At 42.5% G+C, this 21533-nt stretch overlaps 1 protein-coding gene across 1 annotated transcript in view; it reads right to left on the reverse strand.

Moving 5' to 3' along the window:
- Positions 1 to 212: 212 nt before the first annotated feature.
- SALL4 (spalt like transcription factor 4) overlaps positions 213 to 21533 on the reverse strand; it is a 31316-nt gene continuing 9995 nt past the window's right edge. The window contains exons 2-4 of the mRNA XM_007443375.3: positions 9742 to 12243; positions 5070 to 5371; positions 213 to 2723 (exon numbers count right to left, since the gene is read on the reverse strand). Coding sequence (XP_007443437.2) covers positions 2289 to 2723; positions 5070 to 5371; positions 9742 to 12243 — 3239 coding nt within the window. The 3' untranslated portion in view covers positions 213 to 2288. The remainder of the gene's footprint in view (positions 2724 to 5069; positions 5372 to 9741; positions 12244 to 21533) is intronic.

Here is a 21533-nt window from a genome sequence, read left to right on the forward strand (position 1 = left end):
GAACATTTGTAATGCCGTTTACATATTTTAGTTGAGTTTTGATTATTTATATTGGGTGTAAATATTTGTAAACCACATAGAGTCACAAATGAGAATGGCAGCGTATAAATTTGAAGATTTTTTTTTTAAAATGCATGTAGCACAGCATTAGAACTTTCTCTACTGAAATGGATATGATCATGTAACAAAAATGAAGGTTTAGATGCATCATGTGAAAAAAGTCATCCCAGATTTATTCTCATATCAACAGAAATGCATCAGTAGATAGTCCAAATAAAAAAACAAAATATAACCCTACAGAGAATTGCTTAAACCGTCCAAACATTCACAATGCAGAGAGAGACATTATTCTTGGGATGCACCATCAGGATGTTCCATGTAACAAGATCCATTTTACAGTGTAAACAGGTTGTGTTCTTACTTTACAAAGTCCAGATGGAAAGGCACAACTTGGTGAAAACTGATCCTAAGCAAATAATAATAATTAAAAAATATAACTGGAGACACACACACATACAATAGTACAGGTGCAACCATATTACACACATCATTTTGTTTTTTTAAAAAAATATTATTATTATTATTATTACTACATCCACATTGTTTCACAGGCCTTCTGCATGAGCAAAGCTGGACTTTGAAGTTGGAAAAAGCCACATTTCTATTCAAGTCCTCTTAATACCAAATCTTAGTTCAGTTTTCCAATGCAGCTAACACACAGGCAGATCCTGCTGATGAAAAGAGAACGGAGGTGGCCAGTGGATGGGAGACTAAACACGACTCTCCCCCTTCCATGACACACACCTCCAAACATATTCAGATATCCCTAGAAGCATATCTTATTTTGGTTCAAATAGTGCACAGTAGTCTCTGTTTGGATCTCAAGTTCGACACAGTGGTTATTGTATAGAAAAATAGAACTTAACACTACCATAACAAATTAATAATAAAAATAATAATGAGGTAGATAACTTAGAATCCAGAAGACCATTCCAGTAACCTTCATACAGTACAAATGCCACATCAGGGTTTTGTTCCAGGCTTTCTCCCCTAAAAACTACAAATATATAAAGTCCAAAGGAAATGTAGGGCTCCCAAAAAGTCCCCTACTCTGGAAATATGGAAATTATTCAGTTCTGCTGTATGAGAAGTCAAAACTCACACAGGTATATGTCTTGCTGGACTGCAGCCCTGAATTGCTAAAGTGGAAATGTCGTCACACACACAAACACAGATGAAACGCCTACTTCATTTTAAATACAAATTTAGGCAGACTCCCTTCCACAAAGCGGGGATGAGGGACAGTGACTGAGAAAGATCAAAGATGCATAAATGGTGGAAAGATTTCCTTTCACTAAGGGATCTGCTTCCAAATGCCATCACCTGAGATTCTGAATGGAAACTGCAGAAACAAAGCAAAACCTCAGCCTTGCTAGGATTCGATTCCCCTTCAACAGTATGCCTCTGTCTGCATGTTGGGGTGGGTGGGTGGAAGGCAACACAGTGCCATGAAGAGTCAGCCTTTTGGCACTGTAGATGGTGCACGTACAATGATGTAGTATTTAAATAAGCAGCAGTAATCAATACAGAGTATTTAAGGTTTATAATGGACAACAGAGCGTGCCTGTTTAAAAATTCAATTTTGGTTTTTAAACAGCATTCTTCTGGGTATATCAGATTCCCATATCCAACAGGCATCATAACACTATTACATTCAAAACCACACCAAATTAAAAACCCACAAACAAACAAACAAACAAACAAAAAATAGGAACCCCTCCAAAGGATGGCATTCTAGGATATTTACCCGCATAATTATTTTCCACGTTATCAGTCGTGAATTCCATGAGTGCCATTTCCCCTTGTCCCTCCAAATTTCAAGAGATACGCTTCTGTTCTGCTCAAAGCCCCACATGGTTTCTATGTAAGCCATCTTAACAAAAGCAAATAAGCAAACAAAAAGAAGAGGTAAATGTTAGAACCTTTGGAATTTCACACTGTAAAACATCTAAGGTTTTACAGGTTTATGCTTCCCCTGTAAGAACTATCTTGCAAGACCCGCATAGAGAGAGAGAAGGATCCTAAACTGGCTTTGCTTTTGTTTTGCGCAAAACGTGGGCATGATTGTACTCTGGGCAACTCTTCCCAAGACAGGCTTAGAATCATTTGCACGTCAATAAGAAAATAAGGATACTTGAGGTGTCATCTCTTAAAAATATAATAGGAATAATAATTCCAATAGTGATTTTTAAAAATCCATTCTTGCCACCTTTCAAGCTTTCTGGTTTTTAGTTAACGGCAATTTTGTTCTCTTCCATGAAGTGAGGGAATTGGTGTTTTGGCACATTGTCTTCAGCAGTGTTGCTTGGCTTTTCCATCTCTGAGCCAATCACAGCCTGGGAACTATCCATCTTGGAAACTGTGGCAGAATTCATTGCTACATTGATTGCTGGACCTCCTGCAATTGTGGTTGGAAGAGAACGAATGCCTCCACTTTGGATCACAGAGATCTCATTGGTTTTCACAGCTAAACCATTACTGAGCACTGCAGCATACTGGTTCCATGCTGATGGATCAAGGCTCACCGAAGGAGTCACCACATCCTTGGGGAACATTTCTGATACCTTCTTTGAATCACTGCCAAGCAGAGCCATCGGGTTGTCAATGGACAGTCTTCTTCCTCGCCTGGCAGAATTGTTCCACATGTGAGTTCCAACGTGGACCTTACGGAAAAGAATGTCAAAATTATATTTCTGTGGATATGGATCTAGGCAAAACTTTGGCAAAAACAAATGGAAACTAAAGCACAGGTTCCAATGCTTGCTCCCTAACAGTGGTTGCCACAGCATCTTGAGCAAAGCTCCCTCCCTCAACTTCTACAACTCCACAATTTTGATCTGGAGAGAAGTGTGTGTATCGGGTGAGCAACCAAAGGCCCTGAGGCTGGTTTGAAGGTTCCTCTGCAGTTCAGACCTCTGGTGATAGCTAATTGTCTCTTACACAATCAGGAGAGAATGAAAAGGACTATTCCCACCCACTCTGGCCTCACCCTTTGGTAGCTTCTAGCCCTATTATCATATACTCCTTATCCATCATCCAAGGACATATAACCTCCACAGAAAAAAAATGTTGCCTATCTCTGATATGTAACTTACCCCACATGTCCTAGCAAAAAAAAAGGAAATCAGGTATGCAATTAAAGAGAAAGGAGGCAATGACATGAGTCCTTCACAAGAAAGAGAAACAAGAGATGACAACATCTCATGAATATGGCACATCCTGTAACATATGCAACAAACAAGCCTTCTGTTCTACAATGGTCGTATTCTAGGTAACATGTTGAGTTTGCTTTTCATTATTCAAAACAAATCCAAAGATAAGCTGTTAGAACATTGCATCAGATGGGAGCAAGCAGAATTTAAAACATAAACGCAGGTCTTCTTTATACATTTCTTTAAGCTCAATGTTTCTTAGAGGCAAGGGGGTAGGGAGAGATTAGGTTAACTGACTCTAATCCCCAGTCTATGCCAGCCTCACTCCCAAACTCTGCACCCTCCACGTGTGTGAACCAACTGCTCACCCTCTCAGCAAGACTAGCAGGAGAATTTAGGCACAGATCTGGAGGATGCTCAGTTTGGGAAAGGAGGATCTACTCATTCAACAGGATGAGTGCAAAGGTATTCTAGCTTACAAACAGCTAACTCCATGGGTGTAGGCACTCTATGTGTTTGGATCCCTGTACACTGAGGCCTCCAATCTCATAAGCAGATAGGTTGATAGGTGTAGATATATTGTCAGACATTTTGCAGAACATGTAAATATTGGGGCAATGTAACCTGTACACGTGGCCCATATCACCCCTGAAGGAACACTGTTCTTGGTGGCCAGCTTTGTTACTGTTATCCCTTCCTTCCATACACGCTACAGAAAAAAAAAGCAACCACATCAAGCAAGATTCTTTATGTCTCTACTTATACGGATCACCATTTCTCAATAATTTTTCCTATTCATTTGTTTGCAGTATGCAACAAGAAGCATAATGAAAAACCGTCACCAGGTTTTTTCCTCATTTGTTTTTTCGCTACTAGTATTCAATAGCTTATGAAGTTCCACACTGGATGAACTATTCTAAATCCATAAAAAGGATTGTATGATAGGAGTCAGCTAGGCCATTTTACACCCTTCATGTCAAAAATACAGAATTCTTTCATTAATTTATACCTCGTAGTCCTAGACTATTCTTTTGGAGGTTGAGGGAAAGGGACCGACCTCTAGTCAGTCTAAGAAATCTAAATCTAAATAGATCAAGATCTTTCTTTCTCTATCACACAAAAACTCCTGTAGTTTGGAAGCACTAGTCAACTATCCAGAAAGGCTTGCTGTGCATTTGAGAATCATGAAACAGCAGTAAGTTATATTGAGAATAAGAGAAATAGGAGAAGCTGTCCCTTGTCACCTGATGCCCTCCCCATGGATTGGAACTAGAAATGAATATGCTATTTGAGCATTCTGGGGGCTATAGCCCTAACAGATCTGAAGGAAACTAAGTTGGAGGGGACTGCATATACTGAATGAATGTTAAGAGCAGCAACTGCATCTGTTAGAGGAAAGGAGGCAAAGTCAGTTTTGGTAGAAAGTAAGGAAGGTGACCTTGATGGAGATATGCAGGATGTGTGGTAGGCAAAAGGGGTTGAACCATTTTTGGACCCTAACAGTCAGACTTGCAAGATTCTGCTATTATAGCCAGTCTCAATAAAAGTAGTTATAGCCTTCCTGGTGTGGTCTACCTAGTGGGGCTGGGTAGGGTGGAAAAATTGGGCTTCCACAGGGTGGAAAAATTGGGCTTTTACCACAGCCTCCAAAGCCAGTGTCTTGCAGTGCTACTCTTTCTATCTTCTACCAAATACCTGAGAAGATAATACCAGCTGAAGGGAATTCCTCAGATTTTGCACATTTCACCTACCTGTTTCACCAGGCTACTGAGGACTCCCAGCCTAGGACTTCCAAATCCTAAGACCAACAGTGAAAGAGGAGCTAAACACACATATCACTGCCTTCAGTTTGCTCACCTTGAGGTTCCCCTTTGTGGTAAAAGCTCTTCCACAGATGGTGCATGCAAATGGCTTTTCACCTGTGTGAGTCCGCTCATGGATCTGAAGAGCACTTGCTGAAGAGAAGTTCTTACCACATGTAGTGCAGATATGCTGCTTAGCAGTACGGCGAGGGGGTGGCACCAGAAGAGGAGGCACACTGGGTGACAATGCAGGAGGGGCAATAAAATGGCTCGTGCTGATGGGGCGATCACTAGACATCTCCATTTTTATAAGAGCTGGTGGGGCTCTGATAAATGATGGGTGGATGCTGCTCCGGCCTGAAGAATAAAAAGATAAGTGTATGTTGGTGTATGGCTTGTGCCGCAAGTTCCATAAAAATCATCCAAGCCCAATTGTATTGTTAAAAACACAGTTGAGTGAATATGTGCAAGTCATAAGGTCATATGCTGAGGACAGAGAAGACCTGATGGAGATGAAAATAATTCAAAATGTGTGGGATGAAGACTTGAGGAATATATACTTTGACAGTTATGGGGTGTACACTTATCCCAGCAAAGCCTCTAGATCAAGGCTGGCTGGGGAATTCAGGGAGTTGAAGTCCACACATCTTCAAGTTGCCAAGGTTGAGAAACACTGCTCTAGATGGAACAGATTGTTGATAGGACGTCAAACCCCGAGAGACTGGCAAGTTCAAGAAACAAGATCCGCTGTGCCCTGATCAAGTAACCTTACTTAATACTTAACTGTTTTGGACCCTATCTGAACAAAGGTGTCATTTTTTATACAACAAAAAATAGACAAACAACTCAGACATTAATTTTGCAGTGTGTGGTATCTTCCAGTCTGTTTACCTGGGCACAATCTTCCATTCTGCACTGGAAACTTGATTCATATGTAGGGATATCTCTACGTATTCCGAGATGGAAGTGCGGGGGGTGGGGAAGGGAGGGCTGGGGCTGTTCTTATCCTACTCACATTGCCTGGAATCTAGCCTCAGGAAACAAATGGTCATGAATTCAGAGCATTTTAAGAGAAAGCCATTGCATTTAAGGTTGTTGCTGCAGCTGTAACAATCCACAAACACTTCCATTATCAAATGAAGACAGGAGTTCTGGGCGCTTCAAATATAAGGCTTTGCAGATACGACTTCGCTCATTTGTTGACTTGGTGCACAGAAAGAGGGGAGAGGTTGTCCCCTAGGCCCCTAATCATGTGGGGTGCTGCAGGGTTCAATGTTCTCTCCCCTCTTTTTAACACCTTCATGAAGCCTCCAGTTTGGGCTTCAGTATCATCAATATGCTGATGATACCCAATCATATCTTTTGACCCCAGGCCTGCCAGGTGAGGCCACTGGAAGTCCTGTCCCAGGGCCTGGAGGCTGTGAAGGCCTGGATGGGGAGAACCAGCTATGACTCAATCCTACCAAGATTGAGTGGCTGTGGATATTAGACCCCCCTGGATTCAAGGACTTTCCACACATACTATTGGATGGGGTAGCATTTCAAGAGTCGTGCACAATTTGGGGGTTCTGTTGAACTCACAGCTTCTGCTTGAAGAGCAGGTGGCTGCTGTGGCCAAGGGGGCCTTCGCTCAGCTCCTTCTGATATGCCAGTTGGACTTCCTTCAGCAGTCGCTAATGCCCTAATCTCCTCAATGCACTCTATGTGGGGCTACCCTTGAAAATCACTCAAAGGCTTTAGTTGGTCCAGAACACAACAGTGCAGGCAATGATGGGCATTCCTTGGTATGCCCATGTGACACCTCTGTTCTATGAGCTGCACTGGTTGCCAGTCTGCTTCTGAGGTGCGATTCAAGATGCTGGTTATGACCTATAAAGCCCTACATGGCATAGGGCCAGGTTACTTGAGGGACTGCCTATCTCCCATGACTTCTATCCAGCTGGTATATGCCAGCAGAGTTGGCATGCTGTGGGTCCCTTCAATTAAACAATGCCATCTATCAGGACCCAGGAAGCGTACCTTCTCTGGCACCTGCCTTTTGGAATGAGATCCCCCCCTGAAATCCATGTGGCTCCCTCCTTCTTGGCATTCTGTAAAGCCTTGAAGACATGGTTGTTCTTCCCGGCCTTGGAGTAAGATAGATAGGGCCCCAGGTTTTTCATTTCTGTTTGTATATTGTGCCTTCTTGTTTTGGGGTTGTACTGGTTTTTATTTTACTATGTGAACCACCCAGAGTCAGTTGGAGCCGGGTGGTGTCCAAATTGAATTAAATAAATAATGAATTAAATACATTGTGCTAAACCACAGAGTAGTACAGGCAGTCCCTGGGTTAAGAACATCCAAGTTACGGACAACTCATTCTTATGAACAGGCTTCCTGTTACTAAAAATGGTGGAGCATGTTCTCCTTCCTGGAGCCAATGAACCACTGAAGCCACACGATGTTTTCATGAACTGCTGAAGCTGAGCATTTTTAATATACAGACTGTTTTCAACATTTTCAGCAGTTCATGAAAACATTGTGTGGCTTCAGTGGTTCATCAGCTCCAGGAAGGAGAATGCCATCTGCCATTTTTAGTAACAGGCAGCCCATTCGTAAGTATGAGTTCCGACTTACACAAATTCAAGTTAAAGACAGAACTTAGGAACAGAACTCATTCTTAACCTGTGGACTGCCTGTACAGATAGACCTGCTCTTCCACTTCATACCAGCTAAGTATCAATCATGGAGATTTTTTAAAAGCTGAACAGAGCTTCTGAATACACCACAATAGCCTAATCTTTTCTGAACCCATCTTTCCTCCAAACTGAAAAAGCCATAACTCACATTTCACACTGCTAGGTTCAGCACAGAATACTTAATTCATTATCAGAATGCTCGACCAGGACCTAGGCTAGGACTAGGGAAGCCCAGTTTAAGTCCCCAGCCAGCCATGAAGTTCCCTGAGCTCAACATGATAAATGGTAAACTCAATCTGCTCAATTTTTCATCAGACTATAATTTTGTGCAGATATCTTTTTTTTTTCTGACTGGAATTTTTATGAACCATTTCAGTTGTTCAAGAAAAGCTTGAGGAAAATATAAAGGAGGGGAGGGGAAAGTAAACTGAGATAATAATTTGAATGGATGCATCATTTTTTTTTAATTAGGGGACCCCCTCAAATGCCCATTCATCTCTTAGGTTCACCCTAGGAATGTATGGTTAAGTGCACTAGAGCACCCAGTAAGATTCAAATCAAATTGATTCAAAACTTTACTGCAAATGTATTTTCTGAACAGATCTGAAAAATAATTGAACTTACTTAGAAGCACCAAATTGAATCTGACCATATGATCTGAATCAATGATCTTACTCAGAAAAATCAGTTCTAATGGAAATTTAAACTTTGAATCAAATCTTTCCACGGCCTTAGTTCACACATCACACTAAGCCATAGTTTGTTTAATTATAGTTTGTTGAATAAGATATTACTGACTGGATCCACTCCTAACAATAAGTCATAAACCACAGCTTACAATCCATGAACATTAAGTTCACACATTGGTCTAAGCCAAAACCAAACCAACCACATTATGGCTTAACATGCTACGTATATGAACCAAGTCACTGTTTACACTTAGGAACATGTATTTTCCAGATATGAGTATTAGCTACCAAGCAAACTGTACAAGTTAGAGGAAAGAAAAATACCCATATATCCTATTTTACAGAGGACAGTTCTTTGTTGGAAGGACTGTCATTCTTCATTTGAAGGGCTACCTGCTTGCTAAGTCTAGTTAAAGAGAGAACAAGAAGAGTCTTGTAGTTAGCCATCAATGTCTAACAACTAGATGCCAGATCAACATCTTCCTCACCCTGGTGGGATACATTAGAACATGGTGTATAAATCAGAACACATGTATTTTCTGCGTATCAGAATCTGCTTTTGCTCTCATTTTGGGTGGGTACCTTTCCTCTTTTGGTGACGCATAAAAAGCCACCCTTCTGAAATGAGAATTTCTCAAGATTCCTACTTTGATTTATAATTCCGTATCATGTAGGGTGAGAAGCCAGAATGTTGTCTGGATAATTTGGTCACAGTTCCCATCCCATCCCACCCTGCACGCAAGGCCAACATAACTACCTGGAAAAAAGAGAGTTAATAATTCAAAACATCCACATGATGCCAAGTTGAGTAGCAGTACTTTCCCACTTGTTCCTACAGCCGTGAGTTTTATTTTAAGTGGTTTTAAGAAAAAGAAAACTAGAGAATTTTCTTGCCTAGGAAATTAATCCACATTTACCTGTCTTTCATAAAGTGAATTCTATATTATACATTGTCTAGCTAGGCTGACTTCAGATTTAATATTGCTGCCCCTGAAAAACATGGCAGAGACCAAGGCAGGGAAGGGAATAATACAGCCATGCAAACAGGATAGCTACTGATTACTTACTTTGCTCACCTCTTTGGTGAGAGATATGGAGTTTTTTTTAGATTTCAAGAGCAATTGATTTTGATCAAATAGGTAGGTGTCATTTTTCACAGTCAATACTCCTGCAAGTAATAGGTACTAGAGAAAAACATGGCGATTGGGGTGGTGAATGGAACTCAGGTTTATGAACTAAAGCTTTCTGGCCTGGGAGGGTCGTGGCATAGACAGCAAACATTTAACTCCACCCATATATTTAAAACACAATAATTTCACAGTAATTGCTAGGATTTTTGCTTCCCTTCTAAGTGACTCACCGTATTCTCCATTTGGGAAGTATAACCCAGGTTCCTCTTTGATCACCTTTCGACCAATGTTACTGTATGTTAGATCCAAAGCACGCTCTCTTTCTGTGGGTGGGACTTCAGGACCTTCAGCCTTACTTCCCGCTACCCCATCTTCTTGGATATTAAAACATGGTGACTTTGATCTGGTGCTCTCTGCCTGACTGTTGGTTGGAGACATGGCTAGAAAGGAAGCCGATTCAGAGGTGATGGGGCTACGGCTACCATTTTGATAGTCCAGATCACCTGCTACTGAGGAAGAATCATTGGTCATGCCATCACTCTCTGCTGATCCGTTATCACTGGACTTCAAACTGCTCTGCCGCTGTAAAGTCAAAGCTGAATTCACCATTTTCATCTGGTTTTCTAGCACTGAAATACCGGAAGGCACAGATGTTGAAGGATCAGTCTGAGCACTGAAAGGTTTAGAAGAATGGCTTAGACCATTTGGTGATTCCAGGTCTCCGTCCACTTCCATGCTTTCCACGTTACTCTCTAAGCAACAGGGATCTCCATTTTTCTCAGCTGAAGTAGCCTCTGTGTCATTATCAGGTGTGTTTTCTGCCACTGGGATATTGGGGATCTGCCCCCCCATATGCATACGGATGTGCTGCTGCAGCACCACTGCATTTGTAAATTTCTTTTGGCAGATGGGGCAGGAGTGCTGCATCTTCAGGGGGGTATTTGCACGGTGCACGCCATAATGCGTTTTGAGGTTGCCTTTGGTGGAAAAAGCACGGCCACAAATCTTACACTTGAAAGGCCTCTCGCCCGTGTGAGTGCGGTAATGCATTTTGAGGGAGCTCTGGCAACTGAGAACCCTATGGCAGATCAAACACTCATTGGGGTCAGCTGTGGCTTTGTCAATGTTCTCCACCAATAGCTGGAGCTTTGTTGTTTCAGAGCCTTGCTCACCAACCTGGCATCCGTGGAAAGCACTCCCACTGCAGCCGGCCTGCGGAGAGCCCTGGTTCTGTTCAGCTCCTGATTCGTGACTGGCTGCGCCTGATGAAGAATCTCCTTCACTTTCTGGAGAAGGCCGAGGCTGGACATCACTCAGAAGTGAACTGGAAAAAGGATCCTTGCTACTTGTGGGGTTGGAAGCGTTTGGTGGTAAGACAGGGCCTACAGAGCTAGGCAGGGTGGTCAAAATAGGTTTGGAATCCACAATAAGGTTAGATTCATCTAATGGGACAGACATCCCATAGGGTATGCCAGTGCTGGTGGGCACGTTATCTAGGTGTTCAGGCACAGGATAAGGATTCATTTTGATATGAGGGTATTTGTCTTTATGCCTCTGGAAATGCACTTTCAGATTGCCTTTGGTGGTGAAACGATTGCCACAAATGTTGCACTTGTAGGGCCTCTCCCCAGTATGGGAACGGAGGTGGATCTGCAGAGCGCTGTCGTTGCCGAAGACCTTGCCACAGAACTTGCACTTGTGTTTGAAGAAGGGCTCCTCCACACTTGGTTTACTTTCAGAGACACTGACATTTGATACTTTCCCTTTCCCCTTCTTCGAGGGGTCGATGGCTGGGGAGACAGTGGGAAGGGGATTCTGGAAGATGACTGAGCTGGATGACTGAGGTAGCAAAGGGCTCAGAAAGCGAGACATGGAGCCTGGCAAGCCTCGACTTGCATCAGGCTTCAAGGAGAGGGCAGGAGCAAGCCCACTGGCCATCGAGACGGCTGTCGGAATACCAATACTTGAATGAGGTAGTTTGACTTGCTTCAAGGATTCCAGGGATAGGCTTGGATTCCCAGCTTTCTGCCCAATTAAAGCAACAGCAGCTGACAGCTGCTGGGACATATGAGCACCCAAAGCTTTGAGGGGTTCTGCAGCAGCAACTGAAGGATGTAGGACATTGGGGGCCATCATGGCAATTTGGATGCGGATCTGTTCTGTAAGCTGGAGTTGCTGGAGTTGCTGCTGCTGTAGGCACATCAACTGCTCCAGTATCATTGGAATGGCACTGAGGCCAGCCACGGATGGGGAGAGAGACTCTGAGGTACACTGGTTGACAGCCACTTTAGTGCCACGTATAGTTTGCAAAGTCACATTAGTGTTTGGTACTTTGGGTTTGGGGAGGAAGCTTAGCCCATGAGCTGTGGGGGCAACAGAGGGCTCTGTTTTTAGATATGTCACTCCTGAAGGTTCAGATCCAGCTTTCTCTTCTCTCTTTTCTGCAGAAGTAGGGCAGCTCTTTATGTGACTCTCCTCGGCCAACCTACCCTCCATTTGGCTCGTTGGAAAAGTCCCCATAGAGCTGTCAGGGAAGGCTTCTAAGGACACTGCCCCCTCACTGTCGTTCATGATGAGGACAGGTGGTGTTTTAGTGCAATTTTTCTTATGCTCAAGAAATTCAGAGAGGTCAAAGAACTCAGCACAGCATTTCTCACAGACATGGGTTTCTTCTGTTCGACATCTTTTGGAATTCATTTCACCTCTGTCACCTGGGATATCTTGTGGACTTCCTAGAAAGACATCAGAAAGAGAGAAAGATCTGAGAGGCCTTACACCACTGACAGCATAAGCAAGAGGCCTTTGTGGGATGACTTTACGGGATAGAAATACACAGATCTGTACATTCTTTTATCCAAATACAGTTTCCATGCCTGCTGTAGATTAAAGCAATTCGAGTCCCTGTGAATTATACTAGGATAAAGACAAGTCTATTAGATGGGTGAATTGCTTTCCAATACACCATTTCTCCTGGCAAGCCTCCTAAATAAGGGTGAGGCTGTCTTTGTGACAGTGGCAAAATTGGCTGCCCACCATTTTGATTTCCCATAGTGTTTGAATCTAGTACTGCTTATGAAGTAGCTACACGCTCAGGACAACATCTATGACAGCTTTTGCCAATTTGACCATCTCCAGATTTGATGGGATTGTAGAATTTCCCATTAGCTTGGATAAGACCCTCCAGCTGGGAATTCTGGAACTTGCAGTCCCTTGCTTCTGTTAAGGTGTGTGATGGATTGTGAGGGTGGCCTTGGAAGTCAGGGGAAAGAGATGCCCCCCAAGGAACCATCAGATTAAAGAGAAAGGAGACTGCAACAGGGTAACGGTCAAAGATAGAAATTTAGGAAAGACCCGCCCTAACTACTCAGGCAGTAAATAGGGAGGGCGGGAGACTTGTGTTTTCAGACTTGCAAGATTCTGTGAATATAGCCTTACAATAAAGTAGAATTAGTTGATCTAGTCTTGTTTCCTGTCTGGTTTACCTGGGAGGGCTGACATCAGTTGTGCTGCTGCGGGCTGAGGTAAATTCTGCCCCAGTTGCTGTGTTAGTTGTAGCATGGCATTCTGTAAATTAGTCATCTGCATGTCTACTTGCTGCTGGTGCTGCAACAACGCTGCTGCCAGATGTTCTGTGAATAGCAGAGTTCCTTGAGGAACAGAGGCCATTTTCAAAATTCAAAAAGTAGGAGACTTTCAAGATCGATGTCAGCCCTCCCAGGTAAACCAGACAGGAAACAAAACTAGATGAACTAATTCTACTTTATTGCAAGGCTATATTCACAGAATCTTGCAAGTCTGAAAGCACAAATCTCCCACTCTCCCTATTTACTGCCTGAATAGCAAGGGCGGGTCTTTCCTAAGTTTCTTTCTTTGACCGTTACCCTGTTGCAGACTTCTTTCTATTTTATCTGATCATTCTCTAGGTGGCACCTCTTTCCCATCTTCCAAGGCCACCCTCACATTCCATCACAAGATGTCAAGCTGAGGGAGGGTGATTTTTGAGAGGCAGCAGCAACCACTAAAATACCATCAGTTTTAGGAAACCTAAATGTGAGTCTTCTGAAATAAATTGGAAAAGCAATTTCCTTGCAAGTAGCCCTACAGATTACACAAGCATCTTCTAACTTTGAATGGAATAGAATCCAGATGCTAAGTGAAAGGAAGCCCAAATCATTCAAGCTTCCCCAAACTATTTTTCTGATATTGCTAGGCGACCACTGAACTTAGGATTTCATTTCAATTATTTGGTATACATATGAAACAATATTGTGGGAAGCACTCCCTGTGTCTTGTAGAGGGAGAGAGGTAGGTGCACTTTCTACCTCTGCAAGAAGAGATGGACATAAATGCACATGCTAGATCTCGGAAGCCATATTGCTTTGTCATGTTATATATGGTAAGAATCCCATTGTGAGATTATGCAATAATTTCACCAAGTTAGTTTTTCTTATGAATGCTCCCCCATGTGGCAAAATTAATATTTTCATTATCAGAAGAAGGCTGAAGAATCTGTAATCAAACTGATAGGACGAATACCAATGGTTATGACGGGGGAAATGCTCATAAGAAAGGATTGCTGCATGAAGTAAATAGGCTCATATCTTGGTCTTTGTGACACAGTAAGGGCTGAAAGAGCACTATACGTACCACGGACATGTATAGTTCTTAGAGAAATGGTGCTGCAATAAAATATGTCCTCTTCACATTGAAATTCACACTCAATGAATTTGCAAGGAATGTATGGATGGGGTTCTGGCCCTGTTTTGTAGGATTTTAGAGGTATAAAATATTTGGGGGGGAAAAAACCCATGGGAGGACACCTTAAAACTTAGGGAACACAAATGGAACTAAGTGTTTGGCACCTTAAATGCAGCACTCTGTGCAGCCGTATTTTCTTACTGATATCAGAACTGAACAGCTAGTAGGAGCAAACATGTGATCCAAGAGAGTGCGCTACGCAATACCAACCGCAGCAGCCCACGCCCCTCCAGCCGAAGATAATTACATATTCATTTTGTGTTTATCCTGGTATTTCTCAAAAGATCTTAGGTAGATGCAGGATCCTTTTCTTATTCTCAGTTGCATTCTCCTTGTGAGAAAGGTGAAACTGGGAGAAAGCGAAGTAGGTCAGAGTTGGGGTATAGACTCTATGTGAATTTGATCTTCAGTCTCATTCAGCTCGCAACACGCAACACACAGCACCATTCTTTTGGCAACTGATGCTGTTGCCTTCAGTCTTGGAAGAACAGCTTGTACCCTTCCTCAAGCAAATAGAGATCCTGCTGTCTTCTATTCTACTAATAGAAGTATTGGCAACCGATGGTTCACATGAAGCTCCCTAGCTGCTAGAGCACCCCCAACATAGTAGTGTCGGATTTTATTATTTATTTATTTATTTATTTGCATTTTAGATGGCAAAACAAGGGGCAAAAAATTGTTTTAAGACCAGCAATTCATCTCCAAAACCCCAATACGTCTACCTAAAAGAGTTGAAATTTTAATGTCACCACATCATATCCATGGCTTCTGTAGCCCTCAAAGACTGAAAAATATTTAAAACTCAGAATGCAGTCCTAACACTAAATGTTTGCTTGCTTCTGGCAAATGATCACCAGGTTCTTCCTATGCTCCTACTTTTCCAAACTTTTATCCTTCTTTCAATCATCAGTGTTCTTGCTTTTACAGTGGTACCTCTACTTATGAACTTAATCCGTTCCGTAACTCTGATCGTAAGTTGAGTTGGTCGCATGTCGAGGTAAATTTTCCCATAAGGTTCAATGTAAATACGGTTAATCCGTTCCGCCCTCCAAATTTGGTCGCACCCCGAAGCAAATTTTCCCATAAGGTTCAATGTAATTACCGTTAATCCGTTCTGGCATCTGCGGACCACGCGTCAGAGGCGGAAAAGTACCCGCGCGCTGCGCGGCGGGGTGGCAACACGCCTGCGCGCTGCGCATCAGGGGCAGAAAAGCGCCCGCGCGCTGCGGCAAAACGCCCGCGCGCCACGCGTCAGGGGCGAAAAAGTGCCTGCGTGCCGTGCATCAGGGGCGGAAAAGCGCCCGCGCACTGCGCGGCGGGGCAACAAAATGCCTGCGCGCCGCGCGTCAGGGGCAGAAAAATGCCCGCAGACCATGTGTCAGGGGCAGAAAAATGGCCGCAGACCACGTGTCAGGACGGAAAAATGGCCGCGGACCACGTGGCACGGGCGGAAAATGGCTCGTAAGTCGAGGCGAGTTTGTAAGTAGAGGTAAATTTTTGGGGCCAGAGCTGGTCGTATCTCGAAAATTTCGTAAGTAGGGGCGTTCGTAAGTAGAGGTACCACTTTGTTTGTTAAGTTCCAGTGAAGTGTAAGTCACAGCTGGTGGCAGTACCAAGCCACTTTGGCTGATCTTGAAAAAGGTGGACCTGATTAGCACTTGGAAAAGAGACCACCAGCAAGTCCCAAGAAAATAAACTAGACTGAGAAATCTAAAAAACATTCCAGAAGGCAACAATGGCAAACCACTTCTGAACTATTGTCAAGAAAACTATACGGACACATCCATGCAGTGACCAGGAACTGAATTCAACAAAAGGAGACTTTACTTTTACCTTAATGAAATAATTCTCAAAATGTGGCTCATGGAAGTCCACCAGGTGGTCTGCCACAGCCTCCTAATGTTCATGGACCAGAGCACTCAATCCCTGCCCCCCAAGTGCCCTGACAGTCAGCTTAGTCATGATAATGGATCAGTGGCTGAACACTGGTTCATTGAAAACAGATTTGAGCTGAAGATCTAGTTGCCCCTAGCCTGCTAGTATTCAAGAGAGTTCTAATGGAGGACATTCTTGACCAGCAAGTTTGTGCTAAGAGTCTTTGTTGCTGTGGCATGGGGTACATAAAACAATCCAAATAGTAAATAGTAGCATTCTTAATTCTGCAATACATTTTAATACATCATTTAATTTTAAAGGCCTTTAAAGATGGAGCGGATGGGAAAGGAATACATGGATACAACCACAATCATTGTCTTGTGTGCTAAAAAAATGTGAACTCCTATGCTGTTAAATACAAAAACAGAGGGAGTGGAGTGCTTAATTGGGTAGTTCACATATTTTCTGAATAGTTATTAGTGGCCCATGACTGCAGGAAATACTGCCTCAGCAAAACTTTGAAACATGAACTATATGAAGTAGAAGTGTTTGAAAAGCAGCATTTTGATATATTTGTAGCTAGCAGTTAATCTGCTAACTAGCCTAAGTAAGATTGCTTTGAAGCTCATTCATCAAGTTTTTAAATATAAACTTTATAAAAGTAAATGACAAATTTACAAAGAAAAGCTAGAAGGGCTGATTTTTTTTAACAATTCACTCATTTTAAGAATAAACACCAGGTTCACTGTTAACAATTACGAACATGTTGTACAGGTAACTACAGAGTTCCTCCACCCACAGTTGGGTAGAGGCACATTGAATCATTTATACCAAGAAAAGTTTTATGGAAGATGCAGAAGAAAGTGTCACATTCTGCTGGAACAAGAGATTCATGTTTTCCCGCCCTCTAAAAGAAAACTGTTTGCGTGTTTTAATGCTAAGACACACAAAAATGGCTTATCAGACAGCAGTGGAAAAAGTGGTTTTGAAACATTTCTTTGAACTCGAGCGACTAAAAACTCCACAGGAATATGACCCCAGGTCTTAGCCTGATTTGCAAACTCTCCAGAATATGTTTCTTAACTAGAGTTCAAAACTAACACTAGGATTCAAGTAGAAGAATGCTGCTAAATAAGCCTTACAGTGTGCCTTGTGGTGTCCATTTCTTGTGGGTCTAACTTCCAACCCAGCTCACTCCTTCTCCTGGACCCAGGACTGACTAGAAATGCCAGTGGAGGAGAGCAAAAAGGGAGAAGAGAAAAAAAAAGTGCAGATACAGTCATCTTCAACCAGCAAGGACTTACATTTGTGCAGGTCTAGGGAAGGGCAAGACCAGGGGTGTGCAAACCTTTTGGAGCCAGTACTCACACTTCAGATTTTCAGAGTGAACCATGGGTGCCCTCACAAAATAGCTGCTCTAGAGAGCAGTGGATGCCACTGGGAGTGCCACAATAGGCATAGTAAATGTCAAAGTATCCATTTCTTAGAAGGCCAAATCATGAGACTCTCTAGGTTCTTCCAATGAGTTTCACCACTCCAGCTTGACTATTTCATGGGCATATTTGCCATCAAAGCACAGAACTGCAGCCACCCACTGTTTTAATTTTCTAAGTATGCCTATGGGATCTATTGGGCCTAGGTAAACTCTTGAGAATGAAGCGTGATGCTTGGCTTTATAGTATTCCAATGTCCAATTTCATTTTCTTTTAATGAGAAGAATCTTGAAATGACAGATGGGCCAAGAGTTTGTGAGGGTCAGATGCTAAGCTGTCAACCACCATGTTGACCATCAACAGCTGGTTTTACCTGTGAAGCTTGGAGAGAAGAATCATAACCAAAAGGGTGCCTCCTTTAAAACTCAAAGAGAAAAGAAACATTTTGCCAACCCTTTTCAAATGAATTTCCATCCAATTGGTTGCCATGGAACTATAAACATCTTCATAGAAAACATGAAGCATGCAGAAAAACTAACACAAGTCAAACCGTCTTGTTCTTACTTCATGCTAAACTATGAAGGGTTTTGGTCTTCCTGTGTTATATGAACTCAGCTCTTACAGTAGCATGCTCTGTAAACCCAACTAACTATGGGTGGATTTTGTTTTTTTTTTTAAAGTGGCCACACAACATGGGAAGCCTCTGAAGAAATTATATGTGAAACAAACATTAGAAAAAAGATTTGTATTCAAATGGTGGCCTTCTGTTTGGAAAGGGCTTTCTTTTTTTAAATGTCAGAGGACATCTGCCAACTAAAAGGGTTTTAAAAAATAAATTTGAAATAGTCTCCCTTTTCTCTGCAGGCTCCATATCACCTCTCAAAGAGCTCTGGAAGGACCTACCTACCTCCTGGAGCAGATCTAGGGAAGGGGAAGCTGAAGAAGAAACAACGAAAAGTAAGTCTCCCCATATCCATTAAAGATGAACGGCTCTGCTAGATACCATGTATTTCCAGTTCTGTTTAACTGTCTTGTTTTTCAAAATAAAATCAAATCTGAGACTAACTTGATTTCAGCTCCGTAATGCAGATGTGGGGGTTTAACAGCCCCCCCATTAACCTGAACATGTGCAGCGTGCAAAGTGTCTAAGCAATCATCAGCCTGATGTTTGTTAGCATTTCCTGCCTCAGCTGGAAGGCAGACAGTATTTTTTGGCACAAGGAGAAGAATGCTTGCAACACGAACGTGCGATCGCTTGCAAATCAACAAACCACAAAGAATAAGCCGCTACTTAATCAAGCACATTTGTTGGGGAACGCAAGTTACTGAAAAAGAAGAGATTTTAAACTGAACAAAAAGAGTTGGTTAAACTAAAAGGTGGATTTATTCTAGAATAAGATAGGGCATTTTTTAAAAAATCATCCCATTTCAGACATTCCAGACACCTGCTAGCAATTACATCACGTATCCTTGCCCTTTTCCCGCACCGTCCATAGAACTTTAACCAGGCTGGAGGGTTGAAGGAGACAAGGACAAAGCTGGTGGCCCCTTGTAAGAGAAAGTGGACTTTGCTTGTCATATCAATGAACATTCCACAAGTCCTCAATAGCTATAAACTTCCTTCCTTTTGGGAAGAAGTACATTGTCTCTTTTCCCCTTCCAGAAAGGTTTTCATGAGCAATGCTATCCAGGTTGGATAGCCAATATCATTACATGAGAGCCAACATGGTGTAGTGGTAAAGTTATTGGGTTTTGGACCAGGGAGGCCCAAGTTACTTGACTAATGAACTCATGGCATGCCTTCAAACCAGGCTCTCAACCTAATTCACTCACAAGGTAGTTGTGGGAATAAAATTAGGGAAGAACCTCATGAAAGCTGTCCTGAGTTCTCAAAGAAAAGGAGGAATCTAAATTTAGTAAATGATTTAGTTAGGCACAAGATATAAGTTCTACCACATCGACACACCTTTTAGGCTTGTGAGGATGTAGTAAAATTGATTACAGTGCTTGGGCAAATGTTGCAGATCTCCATATGGACAGTTTAGCTATCACTCCCTCCCAGGTTTATTTTAACTATGATTTGTTTAATATACAATTGGCTGGGTTTACAAATAAGACTCAACCATAAGCTCCTACTCAAAAATGCCAGCAGAGATGTTTATAGGGGGATGTCAAAAAAGCAAGATGGCAGCCACAAGCCATGCCTCCTGTTTAACATTTGATTGTGCAGTCATGGCCACCAACTTGACTTTTTTTTTGAAGCTATATGACAGCCAGGTCCTCAGCTCACCACCTCTTCCCTGAAAACTCTGCCCAATGAATTGTGATACTTCTGAACAGGAGCCAAACTCTCTTCGCTTTTAAATGAAATGATTGACTAGAGAAACAAATGTTCTATTGATCTTTCATGTACCACAGCAACTGGCAGAAAGTGTTTGGTATCCCTCAAAATGGAAAGCGGGTGAAAATAATTTCTCATTCAAGAACTGATTAACGTGATGTCACAGTTCACATACAGTACTGTGCAAAAGTTTTAGGCAGGTGTGAAAAAAATGCTGTAAAGTAAGAATGCTTTCAAAAATATATACTGTAATTGTTTATGTTTATCAATTTACAAAATGCAAAGTGAGCAAACAGAAGAAAAACCCCAATCAAATCAATATTTGGTGTGACCACCCTTTGCCTTCAAAACAGCATCAATTCTTCTAGGTACATTTGCACCTAGAAGTGCACTTCCTTTTTTGAAGGACCTCGGCAGATAGGTTGTTCCAAACATTTTGGAGAACTAACCACAGATCTCCTGTGGATGTAGGCTGCCTCAAATCCTTCTGTTTCTTCATGTAATCCCAGACAGACTCCATGATGTTGAAATCAGGGCTTTGTGGGGGCCAAACCATCACTTCCAGGATTCCTTGTTCTTCTTTACACTGAAGATAGTTCTTAATGACATTGGCTGTATGTTTGGGGTCATTGTCCTGCTGCAGAATAAATTTGGGGCCAATCACACGCCTCCTTGATGGTATGGCATGATGGATAAGTATCTGCCTGTATTTCTCAGCATTGAGGACACCATTGATCCTGACCAAATCTCCAGCTCCATTTGCAGAAATGCAGCCCCAAACTTGCAAGGAACCTCCACCATGCTTCACTGTTGCCTGCAGACACTCATTATTGTACCGCTCTCCAGCCCTTCGGTGAACAAACTGCCTCCTGCTACAGCCAAATATTTCAAATTTTGACTCATCAGTCCAGAGCACCTGCTGCCATTTTTCTGCACCCCAGTTCCTATGTTTTTGTGTATAGTTGAGTCGCTTAGCCTTGTTTCCACGTCGGAGGTATGGCTTTTTGGCTGCAATTCTTCCATGAAGACCACTTCTGCCCAGACTTCTCTGGACAGTAGATGGGTGTACCTGAGTCCCACTGGTTTCCACCAGTTCTGTGCTGATGGCACTGCTGGACATCTTCTGATGTCCAAGGGAAGAAAGCATGATGTGTCTTCCATCTGCTGCATTAGGTTTCCTTGGCCAACCACTGGGTCTACGGTCCTAACGTTGCCCATTTCTTTGTGCTTCTTTGAAAGAGCTTGAACAGATGATCTTGAAACCCCAGCCTGCTTTGAAATTTTTGCCTGGGAGAGACCTTGCTGATGCAGTAAAACTACCTTGTGTCTTGTTGCTGTGCTCAGTCTTGCCATGGTGTATGACCTGTGACATGAAACTGTCTTCCACAACCTCACCTTAGTAGCAGAGTTTGGCTGTTCCTCGCCCAGTTTTAAGCCTCCTACACAGCTGTTTCTGTTTCAGTTAATGACTATGTTTCAACCTACATATGAAATTGATGATCATTAGCACCTGCTTGGTATAATTGGTTAATCATATACCTGACTCTAATCCTACAAGATCCTTGACTTTGTGCAAGTGTACAAAGTGTGCAAGTGTAAGAATTGATGCTGGTTT

This window comes from Python bivittatus, unplaced genomic scaffold, assembly GCF_059951505.1.
Source record: "Python bivittatus isolate LINGU-HERP-01145 unplaced genomic scaffold, Pbiv_v1 ctg000700_np1212, whole genome shotgun sequence".
Taxonomy (NCBI): domain Eukaryota; kingdom Metazoa; phylum Chordata; class Lepidosauria; order Squamata; family Pythonidae; genus Python; species Python bivittatus.